The sequence below is a fragment of the Phacochoerus africanus genome, chromosome 1 (genome assembly GCF_016906955.1).
Source record: "Phacochoerus africanus isolate WHEZ1 chromosome 1, ROS_Pafr_v1, whole genome shotgun sequence".
Classification (NCBI taxonomy): domain Eukaryota; kingdom Metazoa; phylum Chordata; class Mammalia; order Artiodactyla; family Suidae; genus Phacochoerus; species Phacochoerus africanus.
This window is the reverse complement of record NC_062544.1, coordinates 285,814,604-285,829,156: the sequence shown is the minus strand read 5'-3', so window position 1 is coordinate 285,829,156 and position 14,553 is coordinate 285,814,604. Positions and strand designations below refer to the sequence as shown.

The window sequence follows — 14,553 nt, the reverse complement described above, 5'->3', positions numbered from 1 at the left end:
CGACTCATCAGCCTGCTCTCCTGGGCCTATAAGATCATACTTAATTTTTTTTACTTTTTAGCTTCTATGCCACTGGAAGGACACAAGCCAGGGAGAAATAGAAACACTTCACGGACCTCAGCGAGAACAACTCAGGGATGCCCACAAGCTATGAATGAGGCCAGTGACACAAACACACTGGCCCGGAGCCCTGCTGCTCCTCCTGGTTTTGGACAAAAGCAGCTCAAGAGCAAGTGCTGAGATGCACGGGAGCCTACGGAAAAGACGACGCTTTGGCAGGAGGATGGACTCCATTCTGAACGCTCCAACCACTCGACAGAAAAACAGTCCTTCGGGAAGAAACCCGGTCAGGAGGAAAAGTGTTTGGCAAGAGGCTCCCGCTAGGAAGGCGGCCCTCTGCACCGGGGGGCCCAGCCCCTAACCCTGAAGACCCGTCCTGCTCTGGAAAGACCACTGACTTTCGAATTGCCCTTGGGTGCTTCAACCCACAGGCACCCAAGGGGGAGGCCAGGGGATAGGGGGAGGGGGGGGTGGGGGATGGGGCCCCGCTGGAGAGGCAGACCCTCCCTCCTGCCTCCCGCCCACGTTTTCAGCATTGCGATTTATTTCTCTGGACCAGGGCTGTCTGCCTCTCTGACCACCAGAAGAGGTAGGTGTCAAATAAATATTTCCAGATGAAAAACAAACAGACAGACAGACAAACACAATAGGGTCCTATTTCAGGTGGGAAAAAAGGGTTGGTGGTCCCGTGGGACTCACACCTGCACCCTGTGGAGGACGTGTGCTTAGCGAAGGCAACACTGCACGACGTGCCAGAGGCTCAGAGACGCTTGCAGATGAGTAAAGGAAAGCTCCCACTTCCTGCCATTGATGCATCATTTAGTTACAGCATCTCGGACTTGCCAGATTCTTACCTTATTCAATGGGCTCCAAACCACTAATAGTATCATTTATTTAAAATCTCATCCCGGATGCAGCTGGTGAGAGCCCCTTTGTTTTCAAGCACGTCCTTACTTTTTGGCACAAGATATTCCAGGCTCATCTCCCTTCCCACCCCCATCCAAGGATGCTGCCGGCCTGGCTCCTTTAGTGGGAAATGAATGGCGCGTAGAACCGAGCGCTGGCACCAGGTGGGCTCACGCAGCAGGTGTGCTCACCGCTGCTGGGGTGCAGCTGTTTCTGGGACTCTCAGCGGTAGAAAGAGGACATTCTATGCACATGCACAACACCTACAAACAGAACACACACACACACACAACACACATCTCCGTACACACCCACCACATCTGCATGCATACCTACACACAGACACACACACACACACACACACACACACACAGAGCTACGCGTATCTCTCCCCGTATCTCCTCTCCAGGTCTCGACGTCTTTAATCCCAACCCAACATCACACGACTCCTTCCGCTCCTCCCCCGACAACCTTTGAACCTCCTTCCTCATCAGCAAGAAGCTCCCGCCCAAGAGGGCGCTACTCCTGACAAACATATGCATAATCTGCAGAAGAAGAGAAAACGCTTATAAAAGATGAAGGAAGCCGAGAGACAGATCCAAGATAAAGGGGACTAAAGCCACAGGGCAACGAAAGGCGACATGGGACCCTGGACTAGATCCTGGGCCGGGGGGGATTAATCTATAAAAGTCACTACTGGACGTTTGATAGAATTTTGACCCTGCACTGTGGATTAGGTAGCAGCATTACGTCCATGTTAAGCTTCCTGGTTTTCTTGTTTGTTTGTTTTGTCTTTTTGCTTTTTAGGGCGGCACCTGCAGCTTACGGAGGTTCCCAGGCTAGGGGCCTCATCGGAGCTACAGTTGCCGGCCTACACCACAGCCACAGCAACACCACATCCGAGCTGCCTCAGACCTACACCATGGCTCACGGCCATGCCGGATCCTTAACCCACTGAGCAAGGCCAGGGATTGAACCCGCAACCTCATGGTTCCTAGTCGGATTCATTTCTGCTGTGCCACGACGGGAGCTCCAGCTTCCTGATTTTGATCCTTGTGTGCAGTTATACGAGAATGGCTTGTTCGCAGGGAATGTACACTCAAGAATTTAGAAATAAAAAGGAATGATGTCTGAAACTTGCTCTCAAATGGTTCAGGAAAAAATGTGTGTGTGTGCACACACACACACATGAGAGAAGGTGACGGGAGAAGAAAATGGGGATAATTGTTAAGAATCTGTCTGCCAGGGGGTTCCCCTCGTGGTTCAGAGGAAACGAATCTGACTAGCGTCCATGAGGATGCGGGTTCGATCCCTGGACTCACTCAGTGGGTTAAGGATCGGGCGTTGCCGTGAGCTGTGGTGTAGGTTGAAGATTCAGCTTGGATCTGGCATTGCTATGGCTGTGGTGTAGACTGGCAGCTGTAGCTCCGATTTGACCCCTAGCCTGGGAACCTTCATATGCCACAGGTGCGGCCCTAAAAGGACAAAAAAAAAAAAAAAAAAAAAGAACAAAAAAAGAATTTGTCTACCAGTTGGGCCTGGGCCCCACAGCTGGACCGGATGTGTTTCACCATTTCCTCTGCCCTAGGTTCTCTCTACTCTAGATTCAGGGTCCCAGGAGAGAGCCCTGGAGCCCACCTCGTCTCCTGCCTCCTGCTGGACAAGGGCTATGGCGGAAGGTCAAGGGGACAGAGCTCAGGGGCCCCCATCAGCTGCCCTAACGAGACAGAAAATCCTGAGGCTCACCTGCCCGTCACGACTGCACACAAAGGAGGGAAGTTGGTCCCCCACAGACCCACGTGCTGTCACGAAGGATCAATGCACGCTGGGCAGAAAAACATTCAAAATGCCCTTCGCAGGAATGTTAAAGCCAATTCTCTTCTTCTACAGCTAGGAAGCTGCACTCCAGAGAGGTTAAATAACTTTCCAAAGTCAAAGAATAAGTCTGAGGCGGAGATGGAACAGAAATGAAGACAAAAACGCTATTTCCTATGTCTGGTCTGTGGGCCCACGGCACTGCATCACGTGGGAAAAGCAGGTGCTCAGGCCCCGGCCCAGTCCTACTGCATCAGAATCTGCATTTTTGGAGAGTCTGGGGTGACGCACGGGCACACTAAAGTTTGAGAAGCACTGCTCTAGCTCCAAAGGTCTCAGCCCTAACAAAAAAAAAACAAACAAAAAAAGACTTTGTCGGCGTTCCCTGGTGGCCCCGTGGTTAAGAATTCTGCATTGTCACTACCGTAGTGAGGGTTGTATTTCTGGCCTGGGAACTTCCATATGCCAGGAGCGCAACCAAAAAGAAAAAGAAAAAAAGAAAAAAGAATTTGTGATTACGGAAGCTCTCTGTAACATTCTTACCCTTTTTTTCTATGAGTTTGAAAACTATCAAAATAAAGCTACAAAACAAGGTAAGGATAAAAACTGCTCTGGAACAAACCGGGTGGCTGAAGTCACACCTGCCACCCTCTGAGTGCTCCCGCATCAGCCTGAGAAGCCGAACGAGGTGTGGAGGCCCCCAGCGCACTGGCAAGACAGAGAGGAAGGGTCCAGAACGCCCTGCTGTGCCATGAACGTTGTCTCGAGCAGAAGGCCTTTGGGTCCCTGAAATCTCTCACCTACCCCAAAGCAGAGCCCTGGGGAGAATTCAGCTGTCGTGAACCCTCCCCGGGGGGCAGCCAGACCGAGTCTCGGGCCTGGAGACGGGGGTGGGGGGCGCCCACAGCACCTGCATGCTCTTCTCTCCCAGCTCTTCTCCTAAGGGCCTTTATCTTCGCAAAGCCGCCTGTTTCCCCCAAAGTGCTCTTCTCCTTAAGAGGGTACTTAAGCCCCAATTCTAAGGCCCCTGGGGGCCTCATTTGCACGTGAACTCTCACACAAACAGAACAGGTAGTCCTTGTTAAATCTGTCTTTTCTCTTTGGAATCTGTCTTTCCCAGTTTAATTCGCATGCCCCCAAGCCCATAACCTAAGAGGGTAGAGGAGGCAACCCACCTTCCCAGCAGAGGTCGGCATGGGCGGGGAAAGCACTGGAAGGCCTGGCTTCGAGGGGGGGCCCAGCTCTGACTCCGCCCTTACCTGCACCTTCTCCAGGCCTGCGGAGCCCCTGGGGCCCGAGGGCAGGATGCTCAGGCACGCGAGGTGCTGGGCAACGCGGCCGTGCTCCGGCCTGCCTTTCACTTGTTCGGATTTCTCTTGTCTGAAAGTCCTGGCCCTGTGAGGCCGCTCACGGAGCTCAGAGCTCACGGACTTGTCACACCCACACCCCTTCAGGATCCTGCTGGGGCTCAGGGGTCCTTTTTCTGTGGGGACCAGAATCATCTTCCATGGGCAGCCACCACCGAAAGCCTCGGAGGCCAAAGGCTGTCACTGCCAGAACCAAAGGCGGACAACACGGCTGTGTTCCAGCTGCCAGCGTCCCCCCACCACTAAGCAAGTCACCGTCTGGGGAAGGCAGCTGTCCACGTGCGCATCGCAAGGGAACTGGGGGTGGCGGGGGAGCGCTGGCTGCATCAGGCCCAGGGACTCACCACTGATCCCTGGAGAACGAGACGATGAAGCGAATGCCAGGGGGAAGTTGGGCCATTTATGTCGCACTGATGGCGGAGCTCGGTCACGGAAGGAGACGCTTCATAAACAGGTTCTTAAGCCCGGCTCCCTGCAGCTCTCTTGTTCCGCAGGCAGCCAACACAGGCTGGAGAGCCGGGGGCTCTCCTGGGGGTCTCGCCTTGCCTCTCGCTTCCCACGGCGGCTCTGCTCTCTACAAGGAGAATGAGATGGAGAAAGGTCAGGTGTTCTGGCCAAAGCGCCAATGGTCCCCGGGGAAGAACGAACCGCTGCTCCCCAGCCCCGGGCAAAGTTGGACTTTCATGCACCAGGTGCTCCCACCGGGCAGGGGGCGGGCATCCGCCCTCCGGGGCAGCTGTGTGTCAAGATCACGGCCATGGATTTCACATGATGTTCTGATGACGTGTGAAAAGAACCGCCAGATTCATCCCCCCCCCCCCCCACCCGAGACCTCCAGAGACCAAGCCACTCTCAACACGGTGCCCTGCAGAACGAACGTGAATGTCCACAGGAGACCGGCGTGAGCCCCACCCCCTGCTGTGGACCAGGCCACGTTTGAGCCACAGTAACAGAGGGGTACGGGCGCCTGGACACCACGGCAGGTCACCAAGCCGGTCCTCTGACGGCGGCTTTGCAATCGAGCCGAAGTGCACGTCAAGCTGTGGGAATGGCCTTCGCCTCACACCTGCCCTTCCTTTCTCACCCCTGTGGGCACCGCACAGGCTTGGAAAATGGCCCCGTTCTGAAGCCAGAGTGGAAAGCAGAGCAGGAGAGGGAGGGAGGGGCAGGCAGGCCCGGTCTCCGGTCCTAGAGCCCAGCTCACCACTCGTGTTAATTCGCAGTCGTCTCCTGCGCTCTGCGACAAGGACTGTTTGGAATCAAGGCGCTAAATTACAGCACGCAGCGCCTGCAGGGGCATCACTGTTCTGTCTCAACACTTGTTGAAAATCCACAGGTTACATAGCGTTTTTTTTTTTTTTTTTTTTTTTTTTTGCTATTTCTTGGGAATATGGAGATTCCCAGGCTAGGGGTCAAATCGGAGCTGTAGCCACCGGCCTACGCCAGAGCCACAGAACGCAGGATCCGAGCCGCGTCTGCAACCTATACCGCAGCTCACAGCAACACCAGATCGTTAACCCACTGAGCAAGGCTGGGGATCGAACCCGCAACCTCATGGTTCCTAGTCGGATTCGTTAACCATTGCGCCACGACGGGAACTCCTACATAGTGTTTTTAAAGAGAGTTACTTCTTGAGTTCCCATCGTGGCTCAGCAGAAACGCATTTGACTAGAATCCATGAGGACGCAGGGTCGATCCCTGGCTCTGCTCCGTGGGTGCAGGATCCAGCATGGCCGTGAGCTGTGGTGTCAGGTGCAGACACAGCTCGGACCCTGTGTTGCTGTGTCTGTGGCGTAGGCTGGCAGCTGTAGCTCCTATTTGACCCCTAGCCTGCGAACCTCCATATGCGGTGGGTGCCTCCCTGAAAAAAAAAAAAAAAGTTACTTTTTTTTGGGCCACACCCATAGCATTTGGAAATTCCTGGGCCAGGGATCAAAACCCCTGCCACAGTAGTGACCCGAGCCACATCAGTGACAGCACTGAGTCCTTACCCCGCTGAGCCACCAGGGAACTCCTAAAGAAAGCTACTTTTGACTGAACATTATGCTTAATTTAAAGCTGACATTTATTCAAGGTCTTTGAACAACTTCCTTGAGATAAAAGACAAGTAATGGCAAATAGCTCCAATTTGAAGGACCTAAACCATGTCCCTAAATGCCTGCGTCTTCCCAAATAAAACAGGTTCCCCAGGGTCGCTCCTGTCTTGCCTCCCAGGTGAGCGTTTGCGCTTTGCCAAGCTGTCATACCCCATGGCCCCATCTCCTCTCGAGGAGGCAGTGCAGCCCCCTCTGTCCCGGTCAGGCTGGCCCCTCGGCCCCCACCCCCACCGGGGCCTTAGCTAGGATCGAGCCCCAGGGCTGACTCGGGCGGGGTAATCCCAGGCCTGTCACTTAACCTTTTTGCCCCTCCCCTTCCTCAGCTGAAGAATAGGGACGAGGGCACCTAGGATGCAGGGTTGCTGTAACGATGGAGTGAATCATCCGTGGAAGCCCCCAGCACAGAGCCTGGGGTGGGGCGGATGCTCAAGAAAGGGCAGCTGGTAGTGTTCTCAGCAGAAGGCAGAGGAGGAAGGCCCGGCCTTGTTCCCGTTTCCTGGTCCAGAACCCAGTTCAAAGGATGTGCTGAACCAAGTTCCACAAATGCTTCTAATCTGTCTTTGTGCAGATCTCTGGACTGAAAGAAACATCTTACTCAAATTCTGCCCAAAACGAGTAGGTTCCTATTTGGGCCTAAATATACTCTGAGAAACAATTTTGGGATGACGCCCATATGAGGAAAGAATTTCGTCTAAATGTTCAGTGTCTGGAAAGGTCAGAATCAAATTTCTTTCTCTGTCCAAACGTGGCTTCTCCAGGTACAGGCTGTCTGCAAGAATTCGATTTGCTGCATCAACTAAGCAATAAACCTCAATGCAATTCTGGTGAAGCCTGTAACTTAAAAAAAAAAAAAAAACCCGGAAAACACTGGAAAATCAGGAGGAAAAAAAACCCCCAAAACTTGATTACCTTTTAAAACAAGGGTTCTTGAGAGTTCCCGTCATGGCGCAGGGGAAACAAATCCAACTGGGAACCAAGAGGTCGCAGGTTGGATCCCTGGCCTCGCTCAGTGGGTTAAGGATCTAGCGTTGCCATGAGCTGTGGTGTAGGTCGCAGACATGGCTCAGATCCCACGTTGCTGTGGCTGTGGCGGAGGCCGGCAACTGCAGCTCCTGTTGGACCCCCAGCCTGGAAACCTCCATATGCCGCGCGTACAGCCCTAAAAAGACAAAAGACAAAAAATAAAATAAAAATAAAACAAAGGTTCTTCCTCCATAAAGTGGGTGAACTCAAGAGCTATAAAGTCTCACCGAAAGTGCAATTCAGATGTGTAAACACAATGATTTCACAGGTGGGATGTTAAGAGCTCAATTTATGAGGTCCCTTCCGTCCGGTGCCCACTGAAAATCATTCCAGCCAGAGCTGCTCAAGACCCCCGGGGTCGCAAGGGACACTTCCATGCCCTCCAGAGAGCCCACGAGCCCTCTGAGCAGGAGCGCAGCGAGGCCAGGTGGCTGGCCTGGGGCAGCTGGACACCGTGGGGCACAGGTTGGTCCAGTTTCCCTGGATGCCCTCCTCCGCCCCCTGCCTCTGGCACGGCTCCTCCACAGAGAGGGCAGCAGGCCGGGAGCAAATCGTTTGGTTTAAATCCGATTTGGGGCCCCTAACCCAAGCACATAGAAAGAAAATATCTGTTTAAAAGGGTGGGAACTCTGAACAGGCACCCCTAGCACTCACCATCCCCACAGGGAAAAGGGTCAGAATATCTAGTTTCACTCTATTGTCAAGACGGCAACTTCGGGGGCACCCGGCAGAGCATCTCTGATACTGCCTGCAACAGGCATGTTTTCAGACCCATCTCCTGGAAGAGCCCGACCGCTCCTGTAACCACACACCCAGAAAACCCGGGGCACCACGTGGGGAACAGTTCCGTGTACTCGCTGAAGACGAAAAAGAGATTCCACACAAAGCAGCGTGGAGACTAACACGGAAACCCCGTCCCACCACTGAAGCACAGCTGCAAGCAGTCAAAGCAGCCCCATGTGTACTTTTAAACAATCCACCTAAAGTTCTTAAGTGGGTCTTATTTTAAGGCTAATGTCCCCCAAACAGGTTCCCACACATTTTTCTTTAGGGAGAGAGAGGGGGTGGGGAGGGGCAACTTCCTCTCCAGACCAAGCGCCTTCTCTGGTCTGCACTTTCCAGGCGCGAATTAAAGATCAATGACCACAGATGCTGTCTCTCCCCCGCTTTAGAGACCAAAGGGAACCCTCTACCTGAACCACGTTCTCCCACCAACAGACAGACCCTCCCGCGCACCGCCCACAGCACCTACAAGCGCACTTCCAAAAGCACGTGGTGAAACACGCAAGGTCCAGGGCCCCGGGTGTTCGGGGTTGATGCGAGAGGAGAGGAGGGAAGGAGCGACGCAGGGCGGAGGGGGACAATCCAATCCAGGTACCCACTCAGACAACCTCACCCAGTTGAAATCCGCGGCGGCGCGCCCTCTCCAGGCCCTGAGCTCAGGGAGACGACAGGGAAGGCCGGCTTTGGGACGGTGCCTTGAGAAGTTCAAAGCTGGCTCCGGGGCAAGGGGCTTTCCAGTGTCCTGCTCGCGGGCCTGGTCGCCAGGTCACCTGGATCAGCAGCGTGGCTGCAGAGCCTGCGAGGGCCGGAGGGTGGGAGAAGGAGGAAAGACGAGGCTGCCTGTTGTGGCCGGAGGCTGGGTCACCTTCGGGCGCTTTAAGTCCTATAAATCTGGAAGGTCGCTGGCACCCTTGTTGGCCGGGAGTCTCACGGGCTCCGGGAACCGGCTGCTCGGCAAACAACACAACCCGAAGGCCCAGGCTGCCGGCTCCTCCCGGAGGCGGCCGGTCCCCGGAGGGGGACTCGCGGGCACGCCCACGTCGCCGCCGCGCGGCCGACCCCGCGGGCGGCGCTCTCTAGGCACCCCGCTGGGCTGTCACCGTGGGCGGGGCGGCCTCGGGAGGGGACCCGTCAGGACAGCTCGGCTCGCCCCCTCCCGGGGCTCCGCTGGGCGGCTGCCGGCTCGGCACCGGCTTCGGCGCCTCCATCGCCGGGGCCCGGCCGCCCGGCCTCTCCTCCAGACGCCTCGCCGCCAGCGCGGCCCCGGCCCCGGCCGAACACAAAGCCACGCGCCGGGGCGGCAGCCCGCCCGGCGCGCGGACCCCCGGCGTCCCCGCCCGTCGCCCCCAGTGGCAGGTGCGGCGCGGCCGCGGCGCCGAGTCCCCCGGCCCGGCGGGAGCGCGCGGTAGGGAGGGGTCCCCGCGCCGCCGCCGCCTCCCCGCCCGGCCCGGCCCGGCCCGGCCCGGCCCCCCGCGCCTCACCTGCGCCCCCAGGCCCGCGCCCCGCCGCCCGGCCCCGCCGCCGCGGGCGCTTCCTGCTCGCGACTTCCTGGGGCGGCGCGCCCAGGCCCCGGCGGCCCTTTCACTTTCCTGCGGCCGGCGGGGCGCCCGCCCGGGCGGCGCCTCCCCCTCGGCGCTTCCCCTCCCGTCCTCCCGCGGCCCCGGAGGCGCCCGGAGGCCCAGGCAGCCCGGCGATGCCGCGCGGGGCGCCCCCACGCGGAGCCGCGCGGCCCGCCTGCCCGAGGCCGGGGGTCGGGGGGATCATCCCCTCCAGGAGTCTTCCCCGGGGTCCCCTGTCCTTGCACCTGCCAGGGGCGCCCGGGCGGCGCCTGGCATGTTCCCCGAGGGGGTCCCCCAAGGGCCCTTTGTCTGGAGATAGGCCCTACCCAGCGCGGCAGCCGAGCCAGGCTTCCCCACAAAGGACCCTCACTGTGAGGGCTGCTCTGGCCTCTGGCAGTTTATTCTTATGACCTCTTCTCAGGGGTCGGGCTCCATCTGTATCACACCCTTACCTGTGTGAACGCAGTTCACAGGGCTGTGCTGGACAAGCCCAGCCGGGTCTTGGTGCCCTGAATTGAACGACCCCTCCCCAGTGCCCCAAAGACAGTTCTCCAAATCCTGCATCACTTCTGCTTTTTTCTTTTTCTTTTTGTCTTTTTTGTCTTTTTCGGGCTGCACCTGCGGCCTATGGAGGTTCCCAGGTAGGGGTCGAATCGGAGCTGCAGCCGCCGGCCTCCGCCACAGCCGCAGCCACACAGGATCCGAGCTGAGGCTGCGACCTACGCCACAGCTCACAGCAACACTGGATCCTTAACCCACTGAGCGAGGCCAGGGATCGAACCCACATCCTCATGATTCTTAGTCGCATTCGTTAACCACTTTCTGGGGTGACAAGATGTCCTGAGCGCATTTCAGACATCTCCCGCCAGAGACCCGAGTCAGCCCCCTCTCCCAGAAGGCCCGGGTCCTAAAGCAGCCAGAAGGGAGGACAGAGGTGGGGTGGGGGTAGGCTCAGGGGCAGAGAGACCAGGAATCCAAAATATCTGCAGAGGAATGAGCCTCTGGTTGGAGGAGGGACGGGTCTGGGGAGCGAGGGTTTCGTGGGGGGGGAGGGGGGGAAGGCAGCAGGTGGGAAGGCACGGGGTGAGAGTTCTCACCTACCGTCCCTTCCTCAGGGAAGAGTCAGTTGCTGAAGTGGAGAGGGAGGTGTCTGGGGGACACGGAGAGGGTTCAGGGTCACCGGTGAGAACACCGGGGAGGGAACAGCAGGTCATGAGATACTATGAGTGTGTCCGTGAGCCCCCCCGGGTGCTGAGAGGGGACAGACAGGCGGACAGATCCAGCTGGAAGGGTCGGCTTTCACCTCCCACCCCCCCAACTCGAGGAGAAGAGTCACTCTTTGTCCCTGGTCTTAAGAAAGAGGCAACTCTGACCCCGCTGGGAGGCTGGGGGATGCACAAGAGAAGAACTAGGAATGTGAACCTACTGTGTGCAAGGTGAGCTCTGGGCTGGGAGCAGGGGTTGCAACAAGAAATAAGACAGGAGAGAGCGCCTTCTGCCCAGCAGCTCAGCAGAGAAACCACAGGGCCTGGGCGTGTGCGTCGGGGAAGAGCAGAGGAGCTGTGAGGATTCTGGGCTTCAGAGCTCAAGAAAATGCCTCCCGTTTAAAAAGCGTAAAAGCATGAACTGTTCTTAGCGAGATGAGGAAGGATAAGATCAGAACACTTAGGATGGAGAAGAGGAATCTCATTTTATCTCCACTGATCCAAAAGCAAGAATTTGAGCACTCACCCGGTGAGCAAGGGGGAGTTTTTGTTCAGTGACAAATACTTTTGATAAGGAACAGAATGGAAGCCCGTCCTGTTTTCCAGGCAGACAAGAGGTCACAAGCCAAGGAGCAGGAGCCCCAAGAGGAACGGAGCAGCAGGCCTGCCTGGGTCCAGAGACGGGCCGGCCTGCCCTCAGGCGGCAGAGCTCTGGACCCTAGTTGACTCACTAGGAAAGCGTTGTCCCCACCCTGGGGAAGGGAGCGGCAGCAGCCCCAGGGGACGTGGAGGGCTGGTCAGAGGGCCCCCGCAGGGTCTTGTCTCCAAAACAAGGGTGCAGAAGAGGTCTAAGCAGATGGAAAAACCACAGAATATCCCAGACTTTAGAAACACCGAGAAAAGGCTAAGAGTGGAAAGCAGTTGCCTCTGGGCTGTGAGATGAGGCCCAGAGGGACCAAGCTGTGCATTTTCAAATAGAAGGAAAATAAACACTAATGTGATTTAAAAAAAAAAAAAAAGAAAAAGAAAAAAAGGAAGAAGAAGGCTGTGCTTAGCCCAGGCAGTGGCTTGTTAGTAGCTGGGGCTCGGACTCTGTGATACCTAGGTTAGGATGCATTTTGGGGAGAGGAGTTTTGCAGGTGTCCTGAGGTCACAAGGAGGCAGCTGCCCATTTACAAGGGCACCCTTGGCAAATGACCCCCATGACACAGGTGGGCAGATGCCCCTGCTTCTACACCCTGGGTGATGCTTCCCAGCCGAGAGCTGTCTTGCTTTTCTCCTGTGCTGTGGAGAGGGGCGCATTGCTTAGAAAATGCCCCAGCGCCTTCGGGAGCCGCTGGACTGCAACTCAGGTGGGGTCTGCACTGACTTAGGCTTCTATCAGCCAGACGTGCCCTGTAGCCCAGAGCCCTCCTGGGGCTAACCTGTTGGCCGAGCCTGTCTGCTGTCAGTTCCTCCTAGGCTTTTTTTTTTTTTTTAGGGCTGCACCCGTGACATATGGAGGTTCTCAGGCTAGGGGTCGAAGTGGAGCTATAGCTGCTGGCCTACACCACAGCCACCACCACGCCAGATCCAAGTGGTGTCTGCAACCTACACCACAGCCCAGGGCAATGCTGGATCCATAACCGACTGATCCAGGCCTGGGATCGAACCCACATCCTCATGGATACTCGTCAGATCTGTTTCCGCTGAGCCATGATGGAAACTCCTCCTCCTGGTTTTAAGCCTATAAACAGTAGCAGGTCTGGAACGAGGAAGCTGGCCCATCCACTGAGGGGTCACTTCCTCAGCCAGGCTGGGGCAGATAAATGGACAAGCAAGTCAGAAACGTGTTATAAGGTCTTCAACACGGTTCCACGCTCTTCCGTCCAAATGTGGCTTGGTGAAATATGCGTCATCAATCAAGGGGCTGGACTTTGATATCAAATCCCGGCTCCCTCCCAGCCAGTATTTGGTATTTATGAAGAGAGGGTGCTTTTAAACACGATGGTAATGGCCTGGTGGGAGAACACAGCCACCATGAGATCTCTGAATTCTCAGGTTCTGCATCCGTGGTTACAACCAACCGTGGACGGAAACTACGCAAAAAAAAAAAAAAAAAAAAAAATCCAGAAGACTCCAAAAAAGCAAAACTTGAATTTGCCACACACCAACAACTACTGACATAGCGTTTACAGTGTGTCAGGTACAATACGTGAACTAGAGATCATTTAATGCATCCATGAGGATGTGTAGATTATATGCAAATACTTCGCCACTTAATACCAAGAGCTTGAGCAGCGGGGGTGGGGGTACTGGGACCAACTTTTTTTTTTTTTTGCCTTTTAAGGCCGCATCTGGGGCATATGGAGGTTCCCAGGCTAGGGGTCCAATCGGAGCTACAGCTGCCAGCCTACCCCACAGCCACAGCAACGCCAGATCCGAGCCGCGTCTATGACCTACACCACAGCTCACGGCAACGCCCGATCCTTAACCCACTGAGCGAGGCCAGGGATGGAGCCTGCGTCCTCACGGATGCGGGTCAGATTCGTTGTTCCCCCTGAGCCGTGACGGGAACTCCTGGGACCACCTCCTTATAACTCAACTCCTTTCTGCACGTAGACACAGGTGACCCAATAATATCAGACCCAAGGGACACCCGGACTCAGGTTCTGTCCACCAGCCCTTAGCGGTTTTGCCTACGGGTCCTTCCCCAGCCCACACGGAGCCCGGGAGCGTCTGGCCCTGCACAGCGAGGCTCTTTGCTGGTCCGCTGGCTCTCCCCTCGTCCCCAGGGGATGACTGTGCTCAGAGCCAGTCTCCGCTCAGCCTCCGCAAATGACCTTGGCACTGGCTGTGGTCCCAGGAAGGCTTGGCCGCGGGCTCCTGCCGGTGCTGTCTTCTAGTTCACCTACTGGGAACGCCTATAAGGTTGACGCCGTTACTTTGTTATCCCTGTAGCTGAAATGCTTTCTACAACCAGACTTATGTGACTCAATGAGAAACGCAAGTTACTGCCTAAGGTACCTCTTCCTCACTGTCACCCAGAATCGTCTTTTTGGACGCGAGCCATGATCCCGCAGTGAATGGTGGCCTGGCGGGAAAGGCGGGGGTTCCTGACTCCACACTTAGTGTCGGGGGACCCGGGGGGACCCCTTCACCCTCCCAAATACCCATTTTTCTACTTTGACTTCCCGGGGTGATGGAGGAGGTCAGGTGTTAGGATGTGGGCTCCCCGAGGGCAGCGATCTTTGACCTGTTTCGTCCAACAGTGCATCCTCGCCACTTAGACGGGAGCCAGCACGGCTCCGTCAACACTCGAGAAACCTTGGTTGTTGGCTGACCGGTCACCATGTGAGTCAGAGCAGACGCCGTGGCCACTCCAACCAGGGGAAAGCCCGGCAAATTCGTATGACTGTGTCATCATTCCAGGTCATGTGCCGGGAGCCAAGGCGAAGAGGGGGCTACAGTCTCCCTCATCAGCTTATTGTGTTGATTTTCTCCTAAAGAAAGGGAGTCCAACTCACTGCTCCCTCATCTTGAATATAAATCCTCTCAGGTTCGTTTTTGTGGCCTAAACTTAATTTGTTTGTTTTCTTTTGGGTTGCCCCAGGGCGTATGGACGTTCCCAGGCCAGGGACTGAATCCGAGCTGCAGCTGTGGCAACTGTGGCAACGCCAGATCCTTTAACCCACTGCCCCAGGCCGGGGATCAAACCCGAGCCTCTGCAACAACCATGAGCTGCTGCAGTTGGATTCTT

The 14,553-nt window shown here is 56.2% G+C and overlaps 1 protein-coding gene across 2 annotated transcripts in view; it reads right to left on the bottom strand.

Annotated features, from left to right (window-relative positions):
• SLC37A1 (solute carrier family 37 member 1) overlaps positions 1 to 9,683 on the bottom strand; it is a 55,333-nt gene extending 45,650 nt beyond the window's left edge. For both annotated transcript variants that reach the window (XM_047797280.1, XM_047797287.1), the window contains exons 1-3: positions 9,532 to 9,683; positions 8,664 to 8,846; positions 4,493 to 4,722 (exon numbers count right to left, since the gene is read on the bottom strand). In XM_047797280.1, coding sequence (XP_047653236.1) covers positions 4,493 to 4,548 — 56 coding nt within the window. In that variant the 5' untranslated portion in view covers positions 4,549 to 4,722; positions 8,664 to 8,846; positions 9,532 to 9,683. The remainder of the gene's footprint in view (positions 1 to 4,492; positions 4,723 to 8,663; positions 8,847 to 9,531) is intronic.
• Positions 9,684 to 14,553: the final 4,870 nt, after the last annotated feature.